The following is an 11,991-nucleotide window of genomic DNA, read 5'->3' on the forward strand; positions in this document are numbered from 1 at the left end:
CTCTCTCCCTTTGTTATTGTATTGGTTCTAAATGGATGGCAAACATTTGTAAGTACATTAATCATGATATTCAGATCTGCGAGAGTAAAACAGTGTTGCAGAGGATGCTTGGGTTTACGTTTCAACAGCAAAGTGTTTGAACATGGTTTTTCCTGTCCTTTCCCCACCTTTGTTTCTTTTGTGTGGTCTTTGTTGAAGCTCTTGCTTAAGGGAGAAACACGACAGTCCTTGGAGTGAGTGATGAAGTTGTGGTGATGGATGAGAGCAAACCTGGGGAGCCCTGGCAGTTGCATCCTCCGAACAATAAAACCGAGGGGCAGACATCAGCCGCCAACTGCTGCCAGCTCAGTGAGCCAGCCAGCGCCAGAACAAAGGAGTGATTATGGGAGACTTACAGAGGTGAGTGCTGCTGACAGAGAGACTCTTAAAAACACCTGATCACCCACACTTCTTCAAAACCAAAAAGATGTAAGTCCCAGTGTGAAACAAATTTAGGAGCAGCCAGACTTATACGAAAAGGGGGAATACATTTCTATTTCTACAAGTGTTTAATCCTCATTGCCAAAGGCTGGAATAATGTGGAAAATACAGAAATAGAATGATGTTATTCACAATTCACAACAATGTATACCTTATTTTACAAGTGACCTTTTATACTACACTATGGCACTATGTACCATCATGTGGCCAGAGCCTCAAGGTAGCTAGAGCCTCAGTGAGTCTTTGTTTTGGAGTCCCCAGGGTACTCAGGTATGGACATGTTGTACTTCTCAGGCTTCTCAGAGAGGTGTGCTTTCCCATCATCAGCCCTTCAGGGATGCCCTGAAGTTGGCTTCCAGGTTTCCATTTAAAGTTTTGCTCCTCCTTTCATTCTATTGCTAAAGAGCTTAAGGATGGCTGTTACTTCTATCACAGTGATGGCTGAAGTACATATCGTCTAAAGAGCTGCATTCATGTCTTAGCTATACAGTATATCATCACTGACCCCCTCTTCCTGGCAGAGCTGCGGGTTTAAGGTTACAAGCACTATTAATAACACAATGAAATAGCTTAATCACCATTGTGCCACACTGTGAGGCTGAACCACAAACAGCAGGGACTTTGAAGAGACTTCTGTCACCACCTGACTGGCTCTCCTGCTTTTCATGTAGTTTTAAACAACAGACACTCGGCTCATGGGATGCTGAGAAAGAGGACAGATGGTAAGTGTCTAAGTCCTTCCCTTCACTGGCTTGTTTGCCACTCTGGTGTGCAAACTATTTGGGATTTGTGGAATAATAAACAGCCATAAAACAACTTCTGAACTATATGCACAATAGTTTTTCAAGATGCTTCAAATGATTATATGCTGAGATTGTAAGAATTTAAATGTTGTTTTTTTTGCCCCCAAGTTTCAAGTTTTCAATTTGAAATCTTAAAAGCAAGATTATTTAGGTACATATTTATTTTTTATATTTATTAGTATATATTTATTCATATAATGTAACAGTGTGATGTATCAAAACTACAAGTAAGCCTGCTACAAGTACTAGTGTCATTTGCTACATATGAAATGAAATATTTCAAGCACTTTTGTTTTATTCTAAACGATGATGAAGATCAAAAATACAGTATCTTTTTTAAATAATCAATATTTCATAAGATTATATGTTTTCAATTGTTTTAAACAAGGTTAACAGATATAAGAATTAATTTTTGGCAAGTTAATAAAGCATTCTTATGTTGTGAGCGTTTGAATAACTGGCATAACAGGCTTATTGTGATGAATTTGATTATAGATGTAGTGATTATGCTTCAATTTGTGCATGTCTTTATTTAATTTTGCTGGAATGTTTGTTTTTTGGTAAAAATGTACACATTGGTTGTTCAAACTAGATGTTCAGTCTTGTAAGGCGTTTCATAGTGGAATAATGGTTCATGGTGGAGTAGTGGTTAGGGAAAAATGTATGGGGTTTGAATCTGAGCCGGTCTTTTTGTGTGGACAGTGCACACACTTCAAAAACATGTATGTGAGGTTGATAAATAAAGAAGCCTTTATTTTCATTCCACAATGTATAATTGAATTGGAGAGCTTCTCCTCCCACAGTTTAAATAAACAAAATGTAACAAATGGAAATAATCCAATATGAAAAAATAGTGGGAGATCATAAAGAATAGTGCAATAGGTTCACATATGTTTAACAGTAGATTTTTGGGGGTGGGGGGCAAGTGTGTGTGCACGTGTGTTATGTGCAGAATGTGTGTAAGTCAATGGATATGTGAATTTAGTTGTGCTTATGGCTCTGGCAAAGAAACTGTTTCTGAGTCTGTCTTTATTGGGTCAAACAGGTTGTAACCAGGGTGTGAGCTGTCCTTGATAACGTTGTATGCTCTACTGAGACATTGGGAGGTGTAAATGTCCATCAGGGAGGGGAAGAGGGCAGCCAGCAATCTGTGCTGCTGTGATTGCCCTATGTAGCCTCCTCCTATCTGCCTCAGTGCAGAAAATACAGACGTTTTCTTCACACATATTCTGTGCTACAACAAAGAAAAACTTCAAAATGTAAATTTAAAGTTTAATATAGCACTATTTTAAACGCCCAAAATGAAATTGGGCTGTATGTGGCCCCTGAACTGGTGTACAGGATGGAAATATAAAATGGCATCAATATATCAAATTGTGTGAGCATGGTGAAGGAAGCGATCTGCAGCTGTTTGAGGTCATTTCCAGACTGTGTTCAGCGAATTCATAGACAGGAAGTGATGCAGGCTGCAGATTTGAACCTCACTGTCAATAAAAGGTTCATATCCGGTTTGCAGGAAAAACAGCGCTTTTATTTTGAAAACCAGCCAAACGTCTTCCCGTTTTGTGCGTGTTTTTGACAGCAGTGCGAAGGCGTTGTAACAGAGTCCTACATTTCATCTTGTTTCTCTCACGATGGGTGCCTGCCTGGCCTTGTGCTCCTTAGCCAGCTGTGTAAGTATATCACAACGTCTGCAGTATCTTCTTAGATGTCAGCGAAAGCTTTTTATTCACTCTTCATGATCCGTTTGGTGAAAGTGAAGCTCGTGATGCTAAGGGCGCTAACGCTAAAGTATCAACAGCTTGTAATGGCGAGACCTTTCAACTCTTTTGTGGTGGATTTAGCGCCTCATTCCAATTGTACTTGATACACATAATATTATAAAAACGTATTTAAGAAAGTTAACTTGGTAAGTTAGTCGGTCCGGTTGTGTAAGCGTGACTGTCTCAGATTAGACCATTATCCTAGTTTAGCTCCGTTAAATGTGCAAAGTCATGAAGTTATTGGCAGCTTGTATGATTTCATCTCTTGAGGACATCAGATCCTGAAAAGATCAAGAATAAAGAAGACATTATTAGCTTGAACTGGGTGGTAACAGTCTTTTTCTGTGTTGACTAATTACGGCGATCACGAATACCAGAAGGCATTTGGCCAAGCCTGTGTTATCTGATTATATTTAGGTCACGTATTTGGATGGTATTATAAAATGAATCTGTGACAGGAAATCCACTATCATGTTTAATAATTTACCAGCCCTATATTTCCAGTGAAGTAGGCCTGAACAGTTTGCGTCATCTATTTACATTTTGCCCTTCACTCTTTCTCTTTGCGGTTTTTTTTTTTTGGCCTCCTCATCCATGTCCCCCCTGTCCATCTCTCACAGGCCTCCTGTCTCTGTGGCTCAGCACCATGTCTTCTGTGTGGCTGCTGTCCCTCCTCCAACAACTCCACCATCACTCGATTGGTCTTCTCCTTCTTTTTGCTGCTGGGGACTTTTGTGTCTGTCATCATGATCCTTCCTGGAATGGAAACTGAGCTTCGCAAGGTGAGACCGCTGTGCTTAGTGCAAAACAATTATAAAATTCAGTGAGCTCAATGGCCTGGTTAAGATTGCATAAGTGAAGCTTGAGGTGTATCATATGATTCGTCTTCTTTAATGATTATTTTTCTTTGTAGAACTATAGCTATTCCATGTGGGTTAAAGTGTATTTACTATATTACCGAGTAGATAACATTGGTATGACAGTGTGACAGACAGAGACACAAAACCACACATCACAACCACTCTGTGGCCAAAAGACCAAAACCGAACATAGAATATAGAGTGAGATGACTAGTGATGATAGTGCTGTGAGGTCACTGTTCAGTATAGACAGTTTCATTGATGACAATAACAGTTCAAGTCAAGGTAAGGAGACAAAAGCTACTGAAACACAGTGACTGTTGACGATGATCTAATGAATTATTCCAGTAAGGTGATCTTATGAACACAAACATCTTGTTTGCAGGCTGGTTTCGTAACATGAGGAAGTTGTAGATAGAGTTGAACAGAGTGCTTAATATGGTAGTGTTACATAACAGACTCAGGATATTGTTATGAGGAGGAGAAATAAAGTTGTACATGTAAAAAAAAAAAGATGGTTAATGATTGTCTTTTTGTGCATAAGGATGTCTTTAAGTGCATCATACACTGCACAATGAGAAGTTGTCAACAGGCAAATCTTTAACTGTTATAAAAAGTGTCAAGTGGGTAAATAATTGATGCATTATGATAGACAACATCACAACTACCTTGACATTTAAACATTCTAAGTCAAGTATTTTTGATATTCAGGCTGATCCCAGGTTATTTATTGTGTCTTTCTTCTATTTCATAGATCCCAGGATTTTGCCAGGGAGGAAGTTCTATACCTGGAATTGAAAACCATGTTAACTGCGACGTCATTGTGGGCTACAAGTCTGTGTACCGAATGTGTTTTGCAATGACGTGCTTCTTCTTTTTGTTCTTCGCCATCATGATCGGCGTCCGCAGCAGCAAAGACCCGCGTGCGGCTTTTCAGAATGGGTAAGAACCTTTATGGGAGCTTATAGTACAGTATAGTGTCGGCGTGGAAACTCATGAAGCCTTTCTGAATGTTTATTATTCCAGGTTCTGGTTCTTCAAATTTCTGATCCTGGTCGGAATTACAGTGGGAGCTTTTTTCATTCCTGATGGAACATTTCACACTGGTATTAAGAACTCTTTCACATTACTCAAGCACAGAAATATATTGCATCTTTTTCTTGAAGAAGTAAACGCTACATATGTATGTTTCTTCACATTATTATATTAGGCTACAATTAATTTATTGATGAATTCAGTGAAGTAAAAGGGACATTTAAGGGGACTGTCCAGTAGCATTAGTTGGTCACTTGGCCCCTTGATGCTTAACTATATCAATAAATAAGGTTATTATTAACAGTTTAGGCACATTAAAGATGTGACCTGTTTGTATTTGTTCTTGTCCAGTGGTTTTGGGAAAACCTCACGCCTTCTGTCTCTTTTGTCGTTCACAGTGTGGTTTTACTTTGGCGTGGTGGGATCCTTCATTTTCATCCTAATCCAGCTTATTCTCCTCATTGATTTTGCCCATTCCTGGAACAAGATTTGGGTGGAAAATGCTGAAAATTCAGACAACAAGTGTTGGTATGCAGGTACAACAACCTCTTGAAATTTTTCTTTTCTTTTAAAAGGGCATATTTGATCCGATTAACAAACACAAAATTAAAATAGCCGAGCAACGTCTCAGCAACTAAAACTTTGTAACCTTTACCTGAAGATGTTATGTCACTTTGCAGTGGAAGACTGCTGCAGACTTCATTGTACTGGAGGTACTGGCAGGACCAAGAGCAAATGTGTGAACAAGACTTGTACTTGTGGGAAAACACAGTATAAGTCAAATACATAGATGTTTGATATTTGAATTAAACAGTCAGGACAGGTGACATTGCAGGATATATTCAAGAAAAACGTTCAAAGTCACGCTTATAAAATGTACAATAAAGGCAGTTAGATTAGTGATAACTATCCGTCATGTTTTGGAAATCCTAGTTAGGTGATTGTGCTTTTCTTAAAGTTTCTTTGTGAATCAGGGAAGTCGTTTCTTGAGCGGTTTGAGGATTTTTGCAGCTGTATTGTTCTGTTTATTTCATTTATTGTAAAAGAAAAAAGAAATACAACAACACACAAGTCAATGCAACACAGAACACATTTTCTTTGTTGCTTCTTTCTTTAAGATCACAGAAAACAATATTTTCTTTGGCTATTTGGAATTTTAACTTTGGAGTGAACTTCATCGATTTGATTGATTTTTTTTCTATTTAATTTCTTTATTTGAAATTACATCTGCTTCAGAGAACCAATTTATCTGCTGTTGACATCCAACTGAATCCTTGATATGTGATATTATTGTGCTGTTTGATACTAATATGTATCCATGTTCTTTCCAGGGCTGCTGTCCTTCACGGTCCTCCTCTTTTCACTGACCATCATGGCTGTGGTGCTTTTCTACGTTTACTACACGCAGCCTGACGACTGCACGGAGCACAAAGTCTTTATCAGCATCAACCTGATCTTCTGCGTCATTATCTCTGTCGTATCAATTTTGCCAAAGATTCAGGTGAGATGTTTAAATGGGCCCCAGATATTTTCAGGGTCCCGTTTTTTATATATATATATATATATATATATATATATATATATATGTAGAAGATAGACGCAGTATTGTTTTGTGATCGCCTGGTGTCAAATTTATTCTTCAATTTATATATATTTTTTCCTATTTCGCTGTGATATTAAAAGTATAGTTACTCACGTATGTCATATTTTCACAGGACGCTCAGCCCCACTCTGGCCTGCTCCAGGCTTCACTCATCTCCCTTTACACCATGTATGTCACATGGTCTGCGATGACGAACAATCCCAGTGAGTGGAATTCTCCCATCCTCTTTAGCTTTCAGTTACATGCTCATGTGCAATGAGACTCATCGTTTACTTTTAATATATACTTGTTTGCCTGCTTCATCCTTTTGATCATAGTGGTAAGTTGTTAAGGTTGTTTTTTTTTTCTACTTCCTGGCATGTGAAAGGAGCAAATAGCTGCTTTTCGCTTTACTCTTTCCTTGACTCGCCATGTTGTGAACTGCCATTCCCAAGTGAAACACAAGGCTGGAATATCTTGTGTTGTCTGCAGTGTTAGTTTTAGTCGTAGTAGATATCGTGTGGATACATCGTCACACAACAGTGAAAAGGCATCCTGACTACCAACTTGGACTTTTCCTTGAAAGCATGCCAATTCTGCTCTTCAATCCAGAGAATCAAGTTTCACTGTAATTGAAACTCCGCACTCACCTGATATCATAGACAATAGATGCTTTTTTAATAATGCAAAGCACACCAATAGACAACATTAGATAGTAGACATTAGGAAGACTTTCCCGATTCAGTGTTTTCTGTGATGGTGTGAGAACACCGCTATGGATCAAACCCTGAAAAGGGAAAACACATTTTTGTATTTATCTCCTTATCAGTTAATTTTTCATAAGTCCCAATGCATTGTGTGAACTTTCAAGATGTTTGTTCGATCTTTGATGTCCTAATTTATAGAAGAATAAAACCTTGTTCTCTGCTTGAGTCACATTAAGACACACTTTGTTTTACGATTCTTTTCTATCTCTGTCGGACTTTTGGCAGTTTGTCCTTTTAGTTACTTATTACCGGCTATGTTTTGTGTACTATTCATTTAGTCAGTTTCCTGATCAGACTGAGAAATAAATTAGATCCTCAATACCAGACAAGCTGGATTACTTTCGACTGTTTAGGACATTGCATACAATACTTTTAATTGCTATTTCAGTTGAAAAAGAATAAGAATGAGGCTCATTAAGACTCGGAACAAGCTCACCATAAAATATTTATCTTTATATTCTAACATTTAGCAATGGTCTGTGTCTGCTCTTTGTCCCAGATCGTAGTTGTAACCCAAGCCTGTTGAGCTTAGTGTCAAACATCTCCGCCATGGAAACATCTGGCGACAGCAGCTCAGCTCCTGTGCAGTGGTGGGACGCTCAGGGCATTGTCGGCTTGGTCATCTTCCTCTTCTGTACTCTCTATGCCAGGTATGGGTCGACATAGCGAAGCCATGAAAACCTTCTGCTCTCCCTCTTTGACTGGTTGAACTTGACTCGTTGACGCCCTCTGTCTTTTTGCAGTATCCGCTCATCCAGTAACACCCAGGTGAACAAGCTGATGCAGACAGAGGAAGGCACCGGATCCGGCGGAGAGGGCGTGGTGGGAGAGGACGGCATTCGCAGGGCTGTCGACAATGAAGAGGACGGTGTCACTTACAACTATTCCTTTTTCCACTTCCACCTTTGCTTGGCCTCCCTGTACATCATGATGACTCTCACCAACTGGTACCAGTAAGTGTTGATGTCTCGCAGGGTGCAGATGTTGTGGATAGTCTTGTGGGAGAATAGTGATGAGTGGAGTAGTTGACCCCTCGCACATTATTGAAGCACAGCAAGGCAGAAGTCAAATGGGACTCTTCATCCATTCACCCATCTTCTATACTGCTTTATGCAGCGTTGCAGGAGGCTGGAGCTGATTCCAGACTACAATGGACAAAAGCAGGTCACATGCTGGACAAGCCGCCGTCACAGGGCAAATATAGAGAGACAGACGATCACAAACACTCCTATTCGCCACATCAACACAAACGTATGACGTCCCAAAATCAGCCACGATATTTTGATAAAGACATGTTAAAATGTCTATTTGGTGTGTAAGGCTCACAAGTTTTCGTCACTTTACTGAAGTGTTGCAAGTCTCTGGTACAGCCACCAGATGGCGCTCAACTTCACTTTAAAGTTCTTCTGTTTTTCTTGTTTTACATTTGCCTCCAAAATCCTCTCGCCTCAAGTGTTCCTAATATGAAATGTAGCTGAGTTTCACTGAATTGCACTTTTTTGTGTCGCCCTCCAGACCGGACACCACCAGCCAGGCCATGCAGAGCAGCATGCCGGCTGTGTGGGTGAAGATGAGCTCCAGCTGGCTGGGCCTTGGGCTCTACCTCTGGACCCTCGTCGCCCCGCTCCTCTTCCCTGACCGGGAATTCAGCTGAGCGAACCACAACTCCTGATTGTTATTTGATTGTTTTCTTCTTTACCACAAAGGATTATGAAGGGTTTTGTGATGAAAATGTTTTCTTTTGGTTTCTGCGTCGGTTGCTGATGTTTGTTTTGTTTTACTCGGCACATGAAGTGTAATAGGCATCACAGTTTTGAATCTTTTTATTCTATTGGGCTGGTTTATGATGATTGTGCCATAAGAAGCTGTTTTCATTTCCAATAACTCACAATTCATAAGACATTTCTCGCTATCTGTGGTGTGAATGTATGATATTATATATCCTCGTGCTGATTTTCAGATTCCGGACGATCACTAAGACTCCAACAACGCACTCTGTTAATACCTCAGAAGATCCACTTACAGATTCATTTTTAAAGATCTGGCAGATCTGAAGTGGCTCGGTCTGGAAAACCCCTGATTGGCTGCACTCCCTCACTGCTGGGGGGGGCTGCGAAGGGAGCCCTCCTTGGGAGCCCCAGTCTGAGCTGAATGTGACAGTGAGATAAGACTAATAAGGCACGCCCTACAGATCAGAGCAGGGTTTCCCCTGTTGCTGCCAGCCTCCATGTAGAACCACGTCATTGCACCTTGAGCCGGAGAACTTCAATAATAGGTCTAATCTCCGCTCTTCCTCCTGTACGCCAAGCGAAAGTAATTTATCTCCGGTGCTAAGCTTTTCGAGGTCTGGCTGTGTTTGGACTGCTACGAGCAACAGTCTTTACCTGGATCACAGTCTGGTTGCAACAGGGAGACGTTTATCGATCCGCTGCAGTGGGCGTCATGCAGTGATGTGGTTCAACAAGGGAAATCTTAAACTCCACACTACCTGTAATTGTACAAGCACCTTCATTTCAAGGAGGCTGTATAATCTGTTATTGTGATGCTAACTTTAAAGGGATTTTTAAATGTAAGAAAAAAATAAAAACCTGACTCATTTCAGAAACAATATATTGCTGGTAATGACGTCCAGTGTGATTTAGTGGTTGTAATGGTGGTACAGTAATTATGCATTAAATTGTAGTTACCTCAGTATCAGTATGACTGTTAAGGGTTTGAAAGAGATCTGTATGTTGGTTGAAAAAAAAAAGTACAATCCTGAGTATGCTGTTCTGTTTCATTATGTTTGTTTTGAAGTTTCATTCTGCACATGAAGGTGTTGTGATGAATTGAAAGGCTTTTTGTCCCCCCAGCCAATGATCGCATATTTAATTCCATTATGGAAAAGAAATGCACTGAATTGTCAGTGTTAGATAATGACATCATATTTCACAAGACAATGAAGTGCCTTTTTGTAGTCCCACGTTTCAATCAAAGTCTAACACTGATATTGTGATGAATCCCACATTGCGTGCAATGAGGCGCTGGTACGTAACATTAACTAATATTGTAATTAATGTATATACTATGTTTTTAATAAAAAGTGAAACTTGGAACTTTCTCTGGTTTGACAGTCTCATTAGTCGCTTGCGGGTGATGATAATGAACTTTATCTTGAAGAGTTACGAGCTGTTTTACAGAAATAGATTTGAAAAGATAAATATATACAGAAGTGTATATATTTGAATAAAGTCAAAATAAAGAAGACCGCAAACTACCCATAATATATACCTACTTTATCAAACTAAATGTCTGGCGGTGCTGCAACTGTAATCCTCGCTGAATGTAAGTGAATGGCAAGACGCAGCCTGGACTGGTCACCAGTCCATCACGTGGCAAACACCCAGACACTGAGCCACCAGTCTGATCTCCTCAGGAACATTGGACCAAAGGGTTGGAGCATGAACAGAAAAGGCCCAGTTACCTTTAGATGTTGCTGAGTGGAGCTTTGGTGGAGGACCTGAGCTCACAACAGAGCAACTGTGATGGTGCAAATCCAGGAAGGGATTTAAAAGTTCTCAGTAATGACAATAAAAATCAATCCTGATATTTGATAGGTGCTTATTGTTTAGTCCAATAAGTCTGGCAGCTGCTTGTTCACTCTGTAATTTGTGATTAATTAAAATGTATTCATATATAAAAAGGGTTATAATAATGAAGACCGTACGGAAGCAAGAATATTAATGATAATACATTTCATTTATCAGCACCTTCCAGGATGCCTAAGGTCACTGTACACTGAACATGTAAAAACAAGTGCAAAGTATAATATTAGTAATAGGAAACATTCAAGCATTTCAACATTGTTGAACATGAGTATGAAGAGAAGCAAACATATACTGGGATACACGACAACGGATAAGGCAATGAATATATCTGGATGTTGAATGCACATAACATCCTTATCTCCCATGGTTCACCTGGGTAGTAGTGGTGTGATAGCACATGTTTTCTTTTCTGCACGCATCACTTTATAGATTTAAGTCATGAGGCCCCAGAGTTGGGACTTGAGGAGGCTCCTCACAGACGCTTCCCAGCATGTTCTGTACTCAGGGTGAAGCATCATGACAAGATAAGGCTCAAAAACAAGAAAACCATGACAGGGAAATATGTGACTGGGACATGCATCAGATAAGATGACTTACTTGACCTTCTGTTTATTGTGTGATCATGAGGCAGCTCAACTGAAAGTATCAACAAGAGTTAATCTGACCTCTCCTCTATGACACAGCCATGTGTACCAGTGCTCATGGCCTCTGCTGTACCCCCCCCCACCACCCCCCACCCCCCCATTACTTGGCTGGTGACAAGTTGATTTTGGCTGCAATGGTCAAACTGGGCAGTGTGGAAATGTTCAGGACACACTCACTCCTGTTGACTTCCACTTTTCCACAACACTCAGACAGCCGATTCATCACAGCTCTGAGTTGACAGACTGTCACACAGTTTAGTTATGAGATGGAAATAGCACTTAATTTCAATTAGGGAGGAGACATAGCTTATGAAACACGTTTACAGGACAAAAGAAATATTCAAAACAGTAACTGTGTGTACTGATTTTTTAACTAAATGAAGATTTATGAACTCAATATATGAAAGGTTGGGTTTAGTAGCACGCAACCAACGTGAGCTAAGAACAAAAGCATCATATTTTGATTATCT

At 39.9% G+C, this 11,991-nt stretch overlaps 1 protein-coding gene across 1 annotated transcript; it reads left to right on the plus strand.

The window, feature by feature from the left end:
* The first annotated feature begins 2,837 nt into the window (after positions 1-2,837).
* Positions 2,838-10,390, plus strand: serinc2l (serine incorporator 2, like). The gene is made up of 10 exons (XM_080471648.1): positions 2,838-2,956; positions 3,667-3,828; positions 4,661-4,848; positions 4,933-5,012; positions 5,340-5,477; positions 6,273-6,442; positions 6,657-6,747; positions 7,790-7,940; positions 8,034-8,243; positions 8,806-10,390. Exons 1-10 carry the CDS (start codon positions 2,918-2,920, stop codon positions 8,942-8,944), a joined length of 1,368 nt encoding a protein of 455 aa, XP_080327774.1. The 5' UTR covers positions 2,838-2,917; the 3' UTR covers positions 8,945-10,390.
* Positions 10,391-11,991: the final 1,601 nt, after the last annotated feature.

This window comes from Lipophrys pholis (assembly GCF_963383615.2).
Source record: "Lipophrys pholis genome assembly, chromosome: 9".
Classification (NCBI taxonomy): Eukaryota; Metazoa; Chordata; class Actinopteri; order Blenniiformes; family Blenniidae; genus Lipophrys; species Lipophrys pholis.